Source organism: Ranitomeya variabilis, chromosome 5, assembly GCF_051348905.1.
Source record: "Ranitomeya variabilis isolate aRanVar5 chromosome 5, aRanVar5.hap1, whole genome shotgun sequence".
Classification (NCBI taxonomy): domain Eukaryota; kingdom Metazoa; phylum Chordata; class Amphibia; order Anura; family Dendrobatidae; genus Ranitomeya; species Ranitomeya variabilis.
In genome coordinates, this window is record NC_135236.1 from 673,366,128 (window position 1) to 673,387,019 (window position 20,892).

Sequence of the window (20,892 nt, forward strand, 5' to 3'; positions counted from 1 at the left end):
TAATGAGCAGTAGCACATGACCGCTCACACAGGACAAGCTGCCGGCGCTGAGAGGAGGCATCGTGGGAGTTGGGTGAGTATTTTAATGCAAGCGGGCGGGCGCACAGAGGGTGGGAGGCGGGAGGTGACCCCGAACTTTATTTTAAACAAAAAAAAAGGAAAGAAACCTTGATTTTTCATTCCTTCTCTCCAGCGAACGCTGCTGGGGAGAAGGAATGAATGCCGGCTTCAGCACCAAAAGCAGGGGACAGCGCTTAACTGTAGCGCTGTTTCTCCTGCGGCGGTACGTGCACACAGAGGAGAGTGCACACTGTTCTCCGTGTGCACGTGTGCGGGACGCTTTGCGGACCGTGCTGCCGGAGAAAAGCGGACATGTCTACGTGTTTTGCACATGGACACACGGTCCGTGAAAACAGGCTGACATGTGCAGAGACACATTCATTTTAATGTGTCTACGTGAGTCAGTGTCTCCGATACGTGAGGAAACTGTCACCACACGTACCGGAGCCACTGACGTGTGAAACCGGCCTCATATAGACAGGTAGACAGGTGTGCGCCTTTCCAAATCAAGTCCTAACAGTTTAATTACACACAGCTGGACTCCAATGAAGGAGTAGAACCATCTCAAGGAGGATCACAAGGAAATGGATAGCATGGGACTTAAATATGAGTGTCTGAGCAAAGGGTCTGCATACTTATGACCATGTGATACTTCGGTATTTCTTTTTTATTAAATTTGCAAAAATTTCTACATTTCTGTTTCTTTTCAGTCAAGATGGGGTGCAGAGTGTACATTAAAGAGAAAAAAATGAACTTTATAGAATTTACCAAATGGCTGCAATGAAACAAAGAGTGAAAAATGTAAATGGGTCTAAATACTTTCCGTACCCACTGTGTATGTTTGACCCAGTCTGATTGAATCTCGCGATCATGAATGTTGATCTTGTCTGATCTCACACTATGGATTACAAATTTTGAATCAGTCTGATCGACAGTCTGGATCATGGTTATTATGATCGACACTCAGGATTTCTGGATGACGATTTGTTGTGATTGACACTTGGGATTATTAAAGTTTATCCTTTATGATTGACACTTGACACTCCAGGTTGGTGATCCGGTCTGATTGACACTCTGGATCATGTTGTTCCAGTTTGATGCTTATGTGGGATCAGGAGGAACCTTTTCCCTATTAAAGGCAGATTCTCTCATGCTTCACGTTTTCTGTTTATTTTTTCTAGTTTACTTATTATAAAACAATCAGGAAGACATATCCTTCTGCAGTTTCCCCGTGACAGCTCCCTTCATTTTTCCCATCACATGTGTTTTTGTAGCTACTAAGCAATGACGCTGCAGAATCCCTGACAAATAGGCGTCCACCTTCATTAGCCTATAGGACGGGCTGTACGGTTGGGGAAGGACTAGATAAAATACAGGCAGCACCTTGTGCACTGTGAGACACTGGGACACATTACACCATGGCTCTGAAGCCGGACTCCTACGTTGTGCTGAACGATGGGAATAAAATGCCAGTAATCGGATTTGGCACCGCCGACCCGGAAAAGGTGAGTGCAACAGATATAAAGTACTGCACTGAATCCATAGTAAAGCGGCATTACTGCTGGTCTCTCGCCACCTCAATGTTCCCCCATTTGAGACACAGCGCCATCACCCCATGTTTCTTTTACCCCATAGGGAAACAATGAGATTTATAAAAATTGCATCTTATTAGGCTAAGTACACCAAAGAACTGGCCTGTGAGAGCACCAAGGTCGCCATTGATGCTGGATACCGCCACATCGACTGCGCCTTTTTATACAGGAATGAGGTCCAGATCGGCCAAGCCATTAGATCAAAGATTGCGGATGGGACTGTGAAGAGGGAAGACATATTTTACACTGGGAAGGTGACCAATCCAAAAATTATTTTCACTAGGTGGCGATGACGAGTTGATACAGGTTTTTAATTTATTCTGCAGCTTTGGAATAATAACCACACACCTGAGAGGGTCCGACTCGGGCTGGAGAAATCTCTGAAGGATCTGCAGCTGGATTACATGGATCTCTTCCTAATACACACCCCCGTGGAGTTTAAGGTTTGTGGATATATGTGTGGATCGGCCGTGGCTCCCAATCAGATCAGAGCAGAAGACATTATATTTGAATTCTATTTTTTTGCCTCCAGCCTGGAGATGATCCCTTTCCCAAAGACGAAAATGGGAAATTGATTTTTCATAACACAGATATCCGAGAAACATGGAAGGTAACTTTTATGAAAGATTATGGGTGACTTCAGGCAGAATGACTTCTCCTCCTCCATACGGGGTAAGATTCCCATTTTAGGATGGAACATCTCTCTAATTATCTTACCATAACCTCTAGGCTATGGAAGCGTGCAGAGACGCCGGCCTCGTCCGATCCATCGGAGTCTCCAATTTTAACCGCCGGCAACTGGAGCTGATTCTCAACATGCCAGGACTCAAGTACAAGCCAGTGTGCAACCAGGTACATATCAATCACACATAAATATCCTAAAAAATTAGAAAAAGTGCCAATCTTCCTTACAGGTTGTGTGGTATTGCAATACCAGATATAACCCATAAACAGTTGTGGCGCTGTTTCCGGAAAATAAGAAGCCATGTTGCTGTAATATTTTGTCATCAATATGTTGTTTACAGTCAGGGGTGGATTAAGGGTAGCCAGGGCCCCGGGCTGTTCAGACACTGTGGGCCCCCCCCCCCCCCGGTCATGTGACGGAGGTCATGTGACGGGGGTCATGTGACGGGGGTCATGTTATACCCAAACCAGATTATTCCAGAAAAATGGCCGGGCCCTACTCTACTGTAACCTATGAAATATTTGTTAAAATCTGCAATACAATTTAGGTATATTTTGACCAATAATATCACATACAAGGAACAAATACCACCGCGCCATGACCAGACCACAAATTACAAACACAGTGATCGAATAATATCACATACAAGGAACAAATACCACTGCACCATGTCAAGACCACATATTACCACCACTTGGTGACCAAATAGCACATTCAAGGGACAAATACCACAACACCATTTCCAGACCACATATTACCACCACATAGTGACTGAATACTTGAATACTACAATACTGATCAGTAATTAAAAAAAAACAAAAAAACACAATACTATCACCATAAGTGCCAGTATTTACAGGAGATCTGTACTTAGTATGCAGTGTCTGTGTAGAGGTAATACAGAGATCACTGGTGGTATTATACACAGGAGCTCTGCATATAGTATACAGTGTATAGTGTCAGTGTGCAGGTAACACTGACTCACCAGTGACGTCTCTAGGTGAAGTCCTTCATCTTTCATCCGGCACAGACCGCCATCACTTCTTCCAGCCAGGACTCCTCTCTGCAGGAAATAACACCATTATCTCGAGCTCCGCTTGCAGAACACATTACTAAATTTTTCCCAATTTCTACAAATTTACACCACATGAAGAAAAAAAGGCGCTATTGTGTCACTCTGCACAGTAACAGGAGCGCCCCCCCATTTAAAACAGTATACTCAAAAAATAAAATAAATACATCACTGCAGTAATAATATCCCTTAATTAGCCCCTATGGTAATAATATTCCCCATCCTGGCCCCGTGTATCTCATTCCTGGCTCCTGCAATATGATCTCGCATCCTGCCCTCATGATTATCCATTCTTTCTACCCCATATGATTTCCCCATCCTGCCCCATGATCCAATCCTGCCCCATGTCTTTCATTCTGCCCCGTGTCTCCAATCATGCCCCGTATTTACATTCTGTCCATGTCTCCAGTACCGCCCCCAGTGTGTCCAGCAATCTGCCCCAGTGTGTCCAGCATTGCCCCCAGTGTGTCCAGCAATCTGCCCCAGTGTGTCCAGCATATTACCCCCAGACCCCAGTGTGTCCAGCATATTACAACCAGTGTGTCCAGCAATCTGCCCCAGTGTCTCCAGCATTTTCCCAGTGTCTCCAGCATTGCCCCAGTGTCTCCAGCATTGCCCCCAGTGTCTCCAGCATTGCCCCCAGTGTCTCCAGCATTGCCCCCACTGTCTCTAGCATTGCCCCCACTGTCTCCAGCATTGCCCCCAGTGTCTCCAGCATTGCCCCAGCCCCAATGTATCCAGCATTGCCCCCAGTGTGTCCACTGTCCAGCATTGCCCCAGCCCCAGTGTCTCCAGCATTGCCCCCAGTGTCTCCAGCATTGCCCCCAGTGTCTCCAGCATTGCTCCCAGTGTCTCCAGCATTGCCCCCAGTGTGTCCAGCATTGCCCCAGTGTCTCCAGCATTGCCCCAGTGTCTCCAGCATTGCCCCAGTGTCTCCAGCATTGCCCCCAGTGTCTCCAGCATTGCCCCCAGTGTCTCCAGCATTGCCCCCAGTGTCTCCAGCATTGCCCCCAGTGTGTCCAGCATTGCCCAGTGTCTCCAGCATTGCCCCAGTGTCCCCAGCATTGCCCCCAGTGTCTCCAGCATTGCCCCCAGTGTCTCCAGCATTGCCCCAGCCCCAGTGTCTCCAGCATTGCCCCCAGTGTGTCCAGCATTGCCCCCGGTGTGTCCAGCATTGCCCCCAGTGTGTCCAGCATTGCCCCAGCCCCAGCATCTCCAGCGCCCGCACGTCAATAGGAAACCGCTGCAGGCAGCGCCGGTAGGGGCCCGGTGAGCAGATGAGACGGGGCCCGATGCGGGCCCCCTCTCTCTGCCCACCGGCCGGGTCTGGGCACAGAATGATCATATTACATACGCCAGTAGTAGTAGTCAGTCAGGGGGCCTGATGGCGGTGGCCGGTGGGCAATCTGTGCGGTAGTAGCCCAGGGCCCCCCCACACCACTGGGCCCTGGGCTACCGCCCAGATTGACCCTCTGATAAACCGCCCCTGTTAACAGTGAAATGTTCTTTAAATAATTTTATATTATCCACACTGTTATATATAGTAATGAGCCATTATATCTCTGCACAGGTGGAATGTCACATATTCCTCAATCAGAGCAAATTACTGGAGTTCTGCAAATCTCATGATATCGTTCTGGTCGGATTCTGTGTACTGGGGTCCAGCAGACCAAAGGGCTGGTAAGAACAAGGATATTAGTACAAGAATATAACTGCTATAATACTGCCCCTATATATAAGAATATAACTACTATACTACTGCTCCTATGTACAAGAATATAACTACTATAATACTGCCCCTATGTACAAGAATATAACTACTATAATACTGCTCCTATGTACAAGAATATAACTACTGTAATACTGCCCCTATGTACAAGAATATAGCTACTATAATACTGCTCCTATGTACAAGAATATAACTACTATAATACTGCCCCTATGTACAAGAATATAACTACTATAATACTGCCCTTATGTACAAGAATATAACTACTATAATACTGCCCCTATGTACAAGAATATAACTACTATAATACTGCCCTTATGTACAAGAATATAACTACTATAATACTGCTCCTATGTACAAGAATATAACCACTATAATACTGCTCCTATGCACAAGAATATAACTACTATAATACTGCTCCTATGTACAAGAATATATCTACTATAATACTGCCCCCTATGTAAAACAGTATAGCTACTATAATACTGCCCCCTATGTACAAGAATATAACTACTATAATACTGTCCCTATGTACAAGAATATAACTACTATAATACTGCCCCTATGTACAAGAATATAACTACTATAATACTGTCCCTATGTACAAGAATATAACTACTATAATACTGCTCCTATGTACAAGAATATATCTACTATAATACTGCCCCCTATGTAAAACAGTATAGCTACTATAATACTGCCCCCTATGTACAAGAATATAACTACTATAATACTGCCCCTATGTAAAAGAATATAACTACTATAATACTGCCACTATGTACAAGAATATAACTACTACAATGCTGCCACTATGTACAAGAATATAACTACTATAATACTGCCCCTATGTACAAGAATATAACTACTATAATACTGCCTCCTATATGCAAGAATGTAATTACTATAATACTGCCCCTATGTACAAGAATATAACTGCTATAATACTGCCCCTATGTACAAGAATATAACTACTATAATCTGCCCCTATGTACAAGAATATAACTACTATAATACTATTCCCTGTGTACAAGAATATAACTACTATAATACTGCCCCTATGTACAAGAATATAACTACTATAATACTGCCCCTATGTACGAGAATATAACTACTATAATACTACCCCCTGTGTGCAAGAATATAACTACTATAATACTTCCCCTATGTACAAGAATATAACTACTATAATACTGCCCCTATGTATGAGAATATAACTACTATAATACTACCCTCTGTGTACAAGAATATAACTACTATAATACTGCCCCTATGTACAAGAATATAACTACTATAATACTGCACCTATGTACGAGAATATAACTACTATAATACTACCCCCTGTGTACAAGAATATAACTACTATAATACTGCTCCTATGTACACGAATATAACTACTATAATACTGCCCCATATGTACAAGAATATAACTACTATAATACTGCTCCTATATACAAGACTATAACTACTATAATACTGCCCCTATGTCAAAGAATAAAACTACTATAATAGTGCACTTATGTTGAACAATATACTATAATACTGCTCCCTATGTACAAGAATATAACTACTATAATACTGTCCCTATGTACAAGAATATAACTACTATAATACTATGCCCTGTGTACAAGAATATAACTACTATAATACTGCCCCCATGTACAAGAATATAACTACTATAATACTGCTCCCTATGTACAAGAATATAACTACTATAATACTGCCCCCTATGTACAAGAATATAACTACTATATTACTGCTCCTATTTACAAGAATATAACTACTATAATACTGCTCCTATGTACAAAAATATAACTACTATAATACTGCTCCTATGTACAGGAATATAACTACTATAATACTGCTCCTATGTACAAGGATATAACTACTATAATACTGCTCCTATGTACAAGAATATAACTACTATAATACTGCTCCCTATGTATAAGAATATAACTACTATAATACTGCTCTTATATACAAGAATATAACTACTATAATACTGCACCATATGTACAAAATATAACAACTTGCTTCATTTCCCATGTTTTATTTTTTACATCCTGTCTCTTGTAATAGTGACTATCCTGTGATAGTAGTAACAGTATCCTCCATAGTATGCATATGGTAGCATTACATATAGTGCTGATATAATAGTGTCATTCACGGAATGAGACGTCACTGATCGCCATATAATGACTATTTTAATTCATGCTTTTTGGAACACACTAAATCAATGTGCTTGTTTTCTTTCTTTTCACCAAAATTTTAGGAAAAGTGTGAGATTTAGTTTATTTTCTTTCTGACAGGAATTATCAGAATTTCCCCAAAGTTCTTGAAGACCCCGTATTAAATACAGTCGCTAAGAAGCTGAACCGCTCTCCTGCGCAGGTGGCCCTGAGATATTTGTTACAGAGGGGATGTGTCGTCTTGGCAAAAAGCTTCAACCCTGAGAGGATCAAGGAAAACTTCCAGGTAAATGTAGAAATCTAAAATTTGAATAATTTCCTTCCTCTTAAAAATTATTTATATTGTTTATTACTTTTTACTTACAGGTTTTTGACTTTGACTTAAGTGATGAAGACATGAAATCTCTAGATGGAGTCAATAAAGACATGCGTTACATGAATGTCGATTCGTAAGTACCTTCTAGTTTCCAAAAACATATTTATTCATATTTTTTTCTTTACATTAACTTTTATTTATTAATATTTTTACAATTTTAATTTAATGTGCTTGTATTTATTATCTTTTATTTTATGACCTTACTTTCCTTTTATCTTCTAATTTTTTTGTTTTAGCTGGAAAGAAAGCCCTATGTATCCATATGACGATGAGTTTTAAGAACATTGGCTAATTTCTCTGGATTCATCCTTATAACCCCTGTGTCTTATTATCTTAGTCTAGCAAATCCCCATCTACAGAAAATAAAAGATCTATCAAATTGATTCTGACTGTGCTGTAGTGCTTATTATGGCTCGGATTTGAAATGACAGCACATAGATACATTTTAACATGCAATGAGAAATTCTAAGGCGGAGTACAGATGCTGCAATTAGACAGCAAAAGCTCTTTGTGTTTTAAAGGGACACTGTCACCTGAATTTGGAGGGAACAATTGTTAGCCATAGGGGCGGGGTTTTCGGGTGTTTGATTCACCCTTTCCTTACCCGCTGGCTGCATGCTGGCTGCAATATGGGATTGAAGTTCATTCTCTGTCCTCCGTAGTACATGCCTGCACAAGGCAATCTTGGCTTGCGCAGGCGTGTACTATGGAGGACAGAGAATGAACTTCAATCCCATATTGCAGCCAGCATGCAGCCAGCGGGTAAGGAAAGGGTGAATCAAACACCTGAAAACCCCGCCCCTATGGCTAAAGATTGTTCCCTCCAAATTCAGGTGACAGTGTCCCTTTAAGTCAAATGTAAAACATTCGTCTTTATGTTGGAATAAAATAAATTTTGTGTCCAATTTAATTTGAAAGTGTCATCTCTTGGAAAGATTTGCTAATACCCAGCTAACCAATCAAAAACTAATTATGCATTTCAATACCTTTAATCTTAAAATTCGTTTCAACATGGTTTCAATTTCATTGTTTTCAGTCTTTCATATGGCTGTCAAATAGCTGATAATCTGTAGCGGCATCTGTGATCGTGCCCATAGCGGTCCCTTAGCTTTTTAATTAAACATTCTTAAATTTATATGAATGTATGTGTTATTATTTTAGTTTAAAATACTATTTTCTGCTGTTTTCCACCATGTAAGTTTCAGTTTTACTGTTCTGGCTTTAATTATGATATATGAAGCGAAACAAATAAAAAAAACAGCATCATCAGTATCAAGATATTATGACATGAGAGTGTCCCCAAGGTAAGCTTTGTAACAGTGGATACAATAGTCCTTCAATTCTGATCACTACAATCTCTCTTTATGAGTCTCTGTTCCCACACGTTTCTTCTGTTTACTATTTTGTAGTATTTCTGGTTGATTAAATAGCCAACTGTAGAATTTACCAGTGCGGAATATAACCCCTTTCCATAATTGTACAGCCATATCAGACTCCCTTTTAAGTGGGCTCCGGCAGCGAGCCCACATCTTTCCTGCCACATGTCAGTTGTTTTGAATAGCTGACATGTGCCCGGGACATCCGCGGGTGGAATCATGATCCACCCGCGGCTATTAACCCGTTCAATTCCGCTGTCAAATGCTGACAGCGGCATTTAACATGCATTCCCGGGAATCGCATTGAAAATCCGCCCATCGGTGAACAAAAGTGAAAAAAAAGTTTTTAAAAATATATAAAAAAAATATAAAAGTTCAAATCACCCCCCTTTCGCCTCATTTAAAATAAAACAATAAAAAAATCCAGCATACATATATTTGGTATTGCCACATTCAGAATCGCCCGAACTATCAAGAAATTAGGATTAACCTGATTGCTAAACGGCGTAACGAGAAAAAAGTCAAAATGCCAGAATTGCGTTTTTTTTGGTCGCCGCGACATTGCATTCAAATGTGATAACTGGCTATCAAAAGATCGTATCTGCACCAACATGGTATCATTAAAAACGTCAGCTCAGTGCGCAAAAAATAGGTCATCACCTAACCCGAGATCACGAAAAATAGAGAAGCTAAGGGTATCAGAAAATGGCACAATTTTCTTTTTTTTTTAACCAAGTCTGTAATTGTTTTTCACCACTTAGCTAAAAAAGAACCTAGACATGTTTGGTATCTAAGAACTCGTAATGACCTGGAGAATCATAATGGCATAATGGCAGGTCAGTTTTAGCATATAGTAAGCCTAGTAAAAAAGCAAAACAAAAAACAAGTGTGGGATTGCACTTTTTTTGCAATTTCACCGCACTTTGAATTTTTTTTCCCCGTTTTCCAGGACACAGTATGTTAAAACCAATGATGTTGTTCAAAAGTACAACTCCAGTAAAAAACAAGCCCTCACATGGCCATATTGATGGAAAAATAAAAAAGTTATGGCTCTGGGAAGGAGGGGAGCAAAAAGCGAAAATGCAAAACCAAAAATACCTCCGGTCATGAAGAGGTTAAAATATGTCGAATTATTACAAATTTTTCAAAATGATCCGATATTTAAATTGTAAATTTTCTTCAAGTCTTTTAGTAAGTTCTTAAGAAATTCCACACTACTGGCTGTAATTATTTCCTGTAAAATATAAGCTCCTTGCATTGTGTTTTGATGTCATGAGATCGTAAGGACAGTGAAGCACAACAGGCTCCCAGGTGTATCTGCATGTTCCCATAAACTGTATCACCCTCACACTTTTCCTGTTAAGTGCCTGTATATCCATGCCAGTGGTTTCACCCCATGGACTATGTCATATCGCCGTATGGCAGCTACAATTAATCACATGCAATGTGGCTGCAATATCATGCATACAGATTTCTCAAAAAAAGAAAAGGGAAAACTAAAATACTGCATCCTAGATATCACTAAAAAAACATTTCAGTTGCAAACCTTTGTTCAGTACATAGTGGAACGCGTTGAGAACAATAAAACATAACAATGATCAATGTAAATAAAAAGTAATATCCCATGAAGGTCTGTATTTGGAATGATACTCAAAATCAAAGCGGAGAATCAAATTACAGGCTGATCCAACTTCAGTAGAAATGCCTCAAGACAAGGAAATGATGCTCAGTAGTGTGTGTGGCCTCCACATGCCGGTATGACCTCTCTACAATGCCTGGGTGTGCTCTTGATGAGGCGGAATATATTCTCCTGAGGGATGATCTTTTGGTTAAATTAGTTGTCCAAGGAGGTTTTGGTCCACCATAGACGGGTTTTTAAGTGTAATAAATAAGTACCATAACTAACTACACAAGACTCACCGTTAGTCTGTGTCTGCTATTTCATCTTTCTTTTCTGATCGCTTTCTAAAACTGAACATGGACAAAACAAAATTCATCATCTTTCCCCCACCTCACTCCACCCCTCCACCCCACCTATCCATCAATGCCAATGGCTGCTCACTTTCCCCGGTCCAGCACGCTCGGTGCCTCGGGGTGATCCTCAACTCTGCCCTCTCTTTCAAGCCACATATCCAAGCCCTTGCTTCCTTCTGCTGAATCCAACTCAAAAACTTTTCCAGGATCCGTGCATTCCTTGACCATGAAACCACAAAAACACTAGTGTATGCCTTTATCATCTCCCGCCTCGATTAATAAAACCTCCTGCTCTCTGGCCTCCTCTCTAGCACTTTGGCACCACTCCAATCCATCCTAAACGCTGCTGCACATCTAATCCACCTGTCTCCCCGTTATTCCCAAGCCACTTCTCTCTGCCAGGCCCTTCATTGGTTTCCTATTGTCCAGAGTCTCCAGTTCAAAACCCTAACTATGACATACAAAGCCATCCACAACCTGTCTCCTCCATACATCTGTGACATGGTCTCCCGGTACTTACCTACATGCAACCTTTGATCCTCTCATGATCTCCTTCTCTACTCCCCTCTCATCTCTTCCTCCCCAAACCGCATACAAGATTTCTTCTGTGCTTCCCCCATACTCTGGAACTCTCTACCCCAACACATCAGACTCTCGCCTACCACGGAAACCTTCAAAAAGAACCTGAAGACCCACCTCTTCTGACAAGCCTATGGATCGCCCCCATAGGGCTGTGGGGTACCGGGTCCTTCGGTTCTCAAGGGGGATGTCATGTTGGCTGACCCGGTCCGTGGCCCTCGGGACGTGCGTTGTAAATGGGGGAAAGGTCTTTAAAGGGGAAATGTTTGTGACGCCACCTGTGGTATTCAGTCAGGGTGATCGACGCTGCTTAGGGGTCCGCTGGGGTGATGTTATGGCAGCTAGATGGTATACCTTCCCACCTGTGAAGTATGTCCCCAGGGCTTTCCAGTGTGTTGATGGTGGATGGTGTGAGGCGCAGTGAAGAATGAGGACACAAGGTTGCAGTCTCTTTACCTTTTTACTGAAGGCTTCGGCATCCACAGTCCAGAGTACCAGATCACAGGGCAGGCAGAGTCCGGCCGGTCTGAAGGCAAATCCAGAGTCCCCTTAACCAGGTGGAAATCAGTAGCCTTCCTCTAGTGCCTAGGTGTTGTAGTACCTTACTGCTGAGCTTCTCATAAGGTCCTCACAACTGTTGTAGATGTTCTAGATGTTGTGTCTCTCTCTGTCCCCCAGATAGGATAGGACAAACCCATATGACTGGTGGCCTGAGGCTTTTTACAGGGACTCTAGCACGCCCCAGCCTCCACAAGTTGCCACCGTGCCTCCTGGGTATAGGGCGGGCAGGTAACGTGGAATTAGCTGTCCTGCCCGTCTCTGGAGCAAGGCATAAAGGACTATTGCTCCCTCGGTGTTCCGGCTACTGGGATTTCGCGCCTCAGAAGGAGGCAGCCTGTACAGGGCAGAACTTCTGGTTTCCTCTCCTTTTGCTATGACTTAGTTTCTCACCCTCTACAATACAGGTCTCTGTTCGTGTCTCTTTCTGGAAGCTGCCGCACGTTGGTCACGCACAGCTCCGTGGCCTCCTGTCTAGGCCTCTGACAGGATCCCACCCCTGTCAGGGGCCAACTAACTGAGCGGAGTCAAGCTCAGTCAGCTTCTCTCTAACTTTCTATCCAGACCACCAGTTTTACCTAATTGTGAAGAGTGCCCTAATAAATAGGAGCATAGCTCCCCCTGGTGGACTGGAGTATGAAGTGTGTTGTATGTTGGTGTTACCTGGTAGTGAGATCTCCTTTATGGTCTTCAAACATAACATCACTTCCCCCTAGAGGAGAACGACATTACTGCAACGACCAGGACCCTGCGGCGCTGCACCTACAACGTACAGCGATCCTCTGTCTGCTGAACCGCCGCTTGACCAACTTGACCCTCTCCTAGTGTATCCTCACACGTCCCTTGTAGACTGTGAGCCCTCGCGGCCAGGGTCCTCCCTCCTTATGTAACTGTTAGTACCTTGTTTTTTGCTCATGTTTATTGTACTTGTCTATATTTGCACCGTTCACATGTAAAGCGCCATGTTATAAATGGCGCTATAAAAATGTATAATAATAATAGTATACAAGGGATAAACTCATTAACATAAAGAACTACACATAGAAAGTAGGAGAACCTAGAGAGTATATATGCCCATTAAAAAAAAATGTTATTATAGGAATTTAAGATATACATGAAATTAGAGATCTAAAAAACGGATGCTACTAGATGCACATGCAGGGGAACATAGGCAAATGCAGGATGTGAAAAACCAACATAAGCATGCAAAATGTAGTATAGATATAAGATAATCTCCAGGACGAAGCTGGAATCACATGGTTGGTATCTTATATCTATACTACATTATTCAGGCTTATGTTGTTTCTATGTGTAGATAGTAAATATTAGTCCAGTCTGATCGACATCTGGGATCATGAATATTAATATCAACACTCAGTATTGTAGATGTTTGATCCAGTCTGATCGACTCTCGCGGTCATGAAAGTTGATCCTGTCTGATCCCACACTAGGGATTACAAAATTTGAATCAGTCCGATCGACAATCAGGATCACGATTATTATGGATGTCTGGATGACGATTTGTTGTGATTGACACTCGGGATTTGTTAGGACTGGCGGAACACACCAAATAATAATATTAGAGAATATGAGGTGGGTTCGCAGTCCGGGGTCCACCGTCCAGAGATGGCACCTGCTGCTGAGTAATGGCGGATGGACGCTTGCTCACACGTCTGTTAGACCTCACCCAGTGTGAATGGTAGCGAACTCTGTTGCTTCACAGAGTCGCCGTAAATACGCTGCACCCTGTTAGCAGTCACAGAGTGCAGCTGAAAGACACTAGTGGGATCCCTATGAATCTCCCCCACTAAACTGGTGACTGGACTCGCTCTGACCCTCGGTGGCTTTTGAGGCCGAGCCTGAGGACGCCCAAGTCAGATGCTGAGTCCAAGTGGGAATTCCCACCCTACACTGACCGGCTGTCAGGAAAGCGCACTGATTGCCCACGGTGCCTGTGAAGGAAACCCGGTTCCTCCCATGTCACCAATCCATGATGTAACTACCCAGGCACAGCTCTCCGGCGCCCCCTTTGCCTCTCAGGTCAACAAGGGAACTACACCTAGAGCAAATGACCGCCGGTGAGACTGCCCTGTTTGTTATGACCCCAGTGGACAGGGTCTCAGAGGAACGTGTAAGTCTGCAAGATACAAAAATCCAGCTCATAGGGCTGTGGTAACTGGGTTGACCAAATAGCTACTCCTAACGCCAACACTAGAAGTAGCCGGGGATCATGCCTACGGTGATCGCTAGATGACTCGCGCCAGCCGGAGAATCTAACTACCCCTAGGAGAAGAAAACAAAGACCTCTCTTGCCTCCAGAGAAAGGGACCCCAAAGCAAGATACAAGCCCCCCACAAATAATAACGGTGAGGTAAGAGGAAATGACAAACACAGAAATGAACCAGATTCAGCAAAGAGAGGCCAGCTTACTAATAGCAGAATATAGCAAGATAACTTATCTGGTCAACAAAAACCCTACAAAAATCCACGCTGGAGATTCAAGAACCCCCGAACCGTCTAACGGTCCGGGGGGAGAACACCAGCCCCCTAGAGCTTCCAGCAAAGGTCAGGATACAGATAGGAACAAGCTGGACAAAAATACCAAACAAAACAAAAGCAAAAAGCAAGGAAGCAGACTTAGCTTGAAAAACAGGAACCAGGATCAGAGGACAAGAGCACAACAGATTAGCTCTGATTTCAACGATGCCAGGCATTGAACTGAAGGTCCAGGGAGCTTATATAGCAACGCCCCTGAACTAACGGCCCAGGTGAGGATATAGGAAAAGACAGACGCTCCAGAGTCAAATCACTAATGACCACTAGAGGGAGCAAAAAGCAAAATCACAACAGTACCCCCCCTTAGTGAGGGGTCACCGAACCCTCACCACGACCACCAGGGCGATCAGGATGAGCGGCGTGAGAGGCACGAACTAAATCGGCCGCATGAACATCAGAGGCGACCACCCAGGAATTATCTTCCTGACCATAGCCCTTCCACTTGACCAGGTACTGAAGCCTCCGCCTGGAGAGACGAGAATCCAAGATCTTCTCCACCACGTACTCCAACTCGCCCTCATCCAACACCGGAGCAGGAGGCTCAGCAGAAGGAACCACAGGCACAACGTACCGCCGCAACAAGGACCTATGAAACACGTTGTGGATAGCAAACGACACAGGAAGATCCAGGCGAAAGGATACAGGATTAAGAATTTCCAATATCTTGTAAGGACCAATAAAACGAGGTTTAAATTTGGGAGAGGAAACCTTCATAGGAACAAAGCGGGAAGAAAGCCACACCAAATCCCCAACACGTAGTCGGGGACCCACACCGCGGCGGCGGTTGGCAAAGCGCTGAGCCCTCTCCTGTGACAACTTCAAGTTGTCCACCACAAGATTCCAGATCCGCTGCAACCTATCCACCACAGAATCCACCCCAGGGCAGTCAGAAGGTTCCACATGACCCGAAGAAAAACGAGGGTGGAAACCAGAGTTGCAGAAAAACGGCGAAACCAAGGTGGCGGAACTAGCCCGATTATTAAGGGCAAACTCAGCTAACGGCAAGAAGGTCACCCAATCGTCCTGATCAGCAGAGACAAAACACCTCAAATAAGCCTCCAAAGTCTGATTAGTTCGCTCCGTCTGTCCATTAGTCTGAGGATGGAAAGCAGACGAAAACGACAAGTCAATGCCCATCCTACTACAAAAGGATCGCCAGAATCTGGAAACGAACTGGGATCCTCTGTCTGACACAATATTCTCAGGGATGCCGTGCAAACGAACCACGTTCTGGAAAAACACAGGAACCAGATCGGAAGAGGAAGGCAGTTTAGGCAAAGGAACCAAATGGACCATCTTGGAGAAGCGATCACATATCACCCAGATAACAGACATGCCCTGAGACACCGGAAGATCAGAAATGAAATCCATGGAGATATGTGTCCAAGGTCTCTTAGGGACAGGCAAGGGCAAGAGCAACCCGCTGGCACGAGAACAGCAAGGCTTAGCTCGAGCACAAGTCCCACAGGACTGTACAAATGACCGCACATCCCTAGACAAGGAAGGCCACCAAAAGGATCTGGCCACCAGATCTCTGGTGCCAAAAATTCCTGGGTGACCTGCCAACACCGAGGAATGAACCTCGGAAATGACTCTGCTGGTCCACTTATCAGGCACAAACAGTCTGTCAGGTGGACAAGAATCAGGCCTATCAGCCTGAAATCTCTGCAACACACGTCGCAGATCTGGAGAAATAGCTGACAAGATAATACCATCCTTAAGAATACCAACAGGTTCAGCGACTCCAGGAGCATCAGGCACAAAGCTCCTGGAAAGAGCATCGGCCTTCACATTCTTTGAACCTGGTAAATACGAGACAACAAAGTCAAAACGGGAGAAAAACAATGACCAGCGGGCCTGTCTAGGATTCAGGCGTTTAGCAGACTCGAGATACATCAGATTTTTGTGATCAGTCAAGACCACCACACAATGCTTAGCACCCTCGAGCCAATGACGCCACTCCTCAAATGCCCATTTCATGGCCAACAACTCCCGATTGCCCACATCATAATTTCGCTCCGCAGGCGAAAACTTCCTAGAGAAAAAGGCGCAAGGTCTCATAACAGAGCAACCAGGGCCTCTCTGCGACAAAACGGCCCCTGCTCCAATCTCTGAAGCATCCACCTCAACTTGAAAGGGAAGCGAGACATCAGGCTGGCACAAAACAGGCGCCGAAGTAAACCGACGTTTCAACTCCTGGAAAGCCTCCACGGCAGCAGGAGCCCAATTAACCACATCGGAGCCCTTCTTGGTCATATCCGTCAAAGGTTTCACAATGCTAGAAAAGTTAGCGATAAAACGACGGTAGAAGTTAGCGAAACCCAAGAACTTCTGAAGACTCTTAACTGACGAGGGCTGAGTCCAATCAAGAATAGCTCGGACCTTGACTGGGTCCATCTCCACAGCAGAAGGGGAAAAAATGAACCCCAAAAAGGGAACCTTCTGTACACCAAAAAGACACTTTGAGCCCTTGACAAACAAAGAATTTTCACGCAAAATTTTAAAGACCATCCTGACCTGCTCCACATGCGAGTCCCAATTATCAGAAAAAACCAGAATATCATCCAGATAAACGATCAGAAATTTATCCAGATAGTTCCGGAAAATGTCATGCATAAAGGACTGAAAAACTGAAGGGGCATTAGAGAGCCCAAAAGGCATCACCAAGTACTCAAAATGACCTTCGGGCGTATTGAATGCGGTTTTCCATTCATCCCCTTGCTTAATGCGCACAAGGTTGTACGCACCACGAAGGTCTATCTTGGTAAACCACTTGGCACCTTTAATCCGGGCAAACAAGTCAGACAACAGCGGCAAAGGATACTGAAATTTGACAGTGATCTTATTTAAAAGCCGATAGTCAATACAAGGCCTCAAAGATCCGTCCTTTTTAGCCACAAAAAAGAATCCCGCACCAAGAGGGGAAGAAGACGGACGGATGTTTCCTTTCTCCAGAGACTCCTTGATATATGAACGCATAGCGGTATGTTCAGGTATCGACAGATTAAACAGTCTTCCCTTAGGAAATTTACTGCCTGGAATCAAATCTATTGCACAGTCACATTCCCTATGAGGAGGCAATGCACTGGACCTGGACTCGCTAAAGACATCCTGATAATCAGACAAGTACTCCGGAACTTCCGAAGGCGTAGAAGAAGCAATAGACACGGGCAGGGAATCCTCATGAATACCACGACAGCCCCAACTAGACACTGACATAGCCTTCCAGTCAAGGACTGGATTATGGGTCTGTAACCATGGCAGCCCCAAAACAACCAAATCATGCATTTTATGTAGAACGAGAAAACGTATCACCTCGCGATGTTCAGGAGTCATGCACATGGTAACCTGTGTCCAATACTGCGGCTTATTTTCTGCCAATGGCGTAGCATCAATACCCCTAAGAGGGATAGGATTTTCTAATGGTTCAAGAATAAAACCACAGCGCTTAGCAAATGAGAGATCCATAAGACTCAGGGCAGCACCTGAATCTACAAACGCCATGACAGGATAAGATGAGAGTGAGCAAATCAAAGTTACAGACAGAATAAACTTAGGATGCAAATTACCAACGGTGACAGGACTAACAACCTTAGATATACGTTTAGAGCATGCTGAGATAACATGTGTAGAATCAACACAGTAGTAGCACAAGCCATTCCGGCGTCTATGAATTTTCCTCTCATTTCTAGTCAGGATTCTATCACATTGCATCAAATCAGGTGTCCGTTCAGACAACACCATGAGGGAATTTGCGGTTTTTCTATCACATTGCATCACCTCAGGTGTCTGTTCAGACAACAACATGAGGGAATTTGCGGTTTTGCGCTCCCGCAACCGCCGGTCAATTTGAATAGCCAGGGACATGGTATCATTCAGACCTGTGGGAATGGGAAAACCCACCATAACATTCTTAATGGCCTCAGAAAGGCCATTTCTAAAATTAGCGGCCAGTGCACACTCGTTCCAATGTGTCAGCACGGACCATTTCCGAAATTTTTGGCAATACACCTCAGCCTCGTCCTGGCCCTGAGACATAGCCAGCAAGGCTTTCTCTGCCTGAATCTCAAGATTGGGTTCCTCATAAAGTAAACCGAGCGCCAGAAAAAACGCATCAATATCAGCCAATGCCGGATCTCCTGGCGCCAACGAAAAAGCCCAATCCTGAGGGTCACCCCGTAAGAATGAAATAACAATTTTTACTTGTTGAGCAGAGTCTCCAGACGAACAAGGTTTCAGGGACAAAAATAATTTACAATTATTCCTGAAATTCCTAAACTTAAATCGGTCTCCTGAAAACAGTTCAGGAATCGGAATCTTGGGTTCAGACCTAGGATTTCTGGTAACATAATCTTGTATACCCTGCACACGAGCGGAAAGCTGGTCCACACTTGTAATCAAGGTCTGGACATTCATGTCTGCAGCAAGCTTAAGCCACTCTGAGGTAAAGGGGAAAAGAAAAAAAAATGAGAGAGGGAAAAAAAAAAACTCAAAATTTTCTTTCTTATAATCCCACTTCTGCAATGCATTAAACATTTAATACTGGTCTGGCATACTGTTATGACCCCAGTGGACAGGGTCTCAGAGGAACGTGTAAGTCTGCAAAATACAAAAATCCAGCTCATAGGGCTGTGGTAACTGGGTTGACCAAATAGCTACTCCTAACGCCAACACTAGAAGTAGCCGGGGATCATGCCTACGGTGATCGCTAGATGACTCGCGCCAGCCGGAGAATCTAACTACCCCTAGGAGAAGAAAACAAAGACCTCTCTTGCCTCCAGAGAAAGGGACCCCAAAGCAAGATACAAGCCCCCCACAAATAATAACGGTGAGGTAAGAGGAAATGACAAACACAGAAATGAACCAGGTTCAGCAAAGAGAGGCCAGCTTACTAATAGCAGAATATAGCAATATAACTTATCTGGTCAACAAAAACCCTACAAAAATCCACGCTGGAGATTCAAGAACCCCCGAACCGTCTAACGGTCCGGGGGGAGAACACCAGCCCCCTAGAGCTTCCAGCAAAGGTCAGGATACAGATAGGAACAAGCTGGACAAAAATACCAAACAAAACAAAAGCAAAAAGCAAGGAAGCAGACTTAGCTTGAAAAACAGGAACCAGGATCAGAGGACAAGAGCACAACAGATTAGCTCTGATTTCAACGATGCCAGGCATTGAACTGAAGGTCCAGGGAGCTTATATAGCCTGAACTAACGGCCCAGGTGAGGATATAGGAAAAGACAGACGCTCCAGAGTCAAATCACTAATGACCACTAGAGGGAGCAAAAAGCAAAATCACAACACCTGTTACCCACGGTGGGTATTCTAAGATTCGCAATCAGAGTAAAAGGATCAGCCCAAAAGTAATTTATGATTTAATTGCCTTAAGGGCACACTAGGTAATTACAAGAAATATACAGTAAAAATATATCAAGAGTTACAGTCAGAGTAAAATATAACAAGAATAATACAAGGCTTAAAGGTATAAAGCTGGAGGTCAATTTACCAGTTTGAAGGTCGCTTGTGGAAGCCGGGGGGCTCTGCGCTCCACAGGTAGACAGCTTAGTTGCCAGGCAGCCCCCAGAAAGCGTGTGCTTGCCCCCCTCTGACTGGCCTGCCCTCTTTCGTAGTTCCTCAGTTAGTCATCTTCTGTATGTGTGTCACTCTCCAAGTGTCCTCAGCTCTTAAACCTTCCGTGTCGCTCCCCCCTGTAACTGGGTGGGCTAGCAATCTCCACCCCTCAGCTTCCCTGCAAGATTTATTCCAATATCTAATAAATGGGATAACTGCTCTCAGGGTGATTGGATCAATACACGGGTGGTACCAGCGCATGAGGTTTTTTCTGCCAGTCATATAGGGATCAAACCTGGACCCATTCGGTCACTGTGGGAGGCTGATCTCTATATCTCAGGTTCCAGAACTCCCATGGACGCGGGAGTTGCATTGTCAGATGCGCAATTTCTTCAGGGCCATGAGGATATTTTTTTTGAGCCTGTACCTTGGAAGATGCGTCCATAATTCATGATTCCATGTTGGAGATGGTTCGACTGGAAGGCCACAATAGATGTGTATCTTGTGGTCACTTAACATGCGTGCTTTAATTGAGCCCCCAGGTGCCTCCTTGTCCCCTGCTGGTGTGGCTTCCTCA

The 20,892-nt window shown here is 43.9% G+C and overlaps 1 protein-coding gene across 2 annotated transcripts; it reads left to right on the plus strand.

The window, feature by feature from the left end:
* The first annotated feature begins 1,284 nt into the window (after nt 1–1,284).
* LOC143776957 (aldo-keto reductase family 1 member C1-like) lies at nt 1,285–8,083 on the plus strand. 2 transcript variants are annotated; one of them, XM_077266836.1, is made up of 9 exons: nt 1,317–1,565; nt 1,733–1,906; nt 1,979–2,095; nt 2,185–2,262; nt 2,382–2,504; nt 4,980–5,089; nt 7,445–7,610; nt 7,691–7,773; nt 7,937–8,083. In XM_077266836.1, exons 1-9 carry the CDS (start codon nt 1,479–1,481, stop codon nt 7,977–7,979), a joined length of 981 nt encoding a protein of 326 aa, XP_077122951.1. In that variant the 5' UTR covers nt 1,317–1,478; the 3' UTR covers nt 7,980–8,083. The 2 variants fall into 2 exon arrangements, with proteins under 2 accessions (XP_077122952.1, XP_077122951.1); XM_077266837.1 differs by lacking the exon at nt 1,733–1,906 and having other exon boundaries at nt 1,285–1,565.
* Nucleotides 8,084–20,892: the final 12,809 nt, after the last annotated feature.

Excerpts from the sequence above, each read along its gene's own strand:
- LOC143776957 (XM_077266836.1), top strand. The coding sequence starts at position 1,479 with ATGGCTCTGAAGCCGGACTCCTACGTTGTGCTGAACGATGGGAATAAA. Across the intron at positions 2,505-4,979 it reads ACAAGCCAGTGTGCAACCAG|GTGGAATGTCACATATTCCT; the intron begins GTACATATCAAT and ends ATCTCTGCACAG. Across the intron at positions 7,611-7,690 it reads GGATCAAGGAAAACTTCCAG|GTTTTTGACTTTGACTTAAG; the intron begins GTAAATGTAGAA and ends TTTTACTTACAG.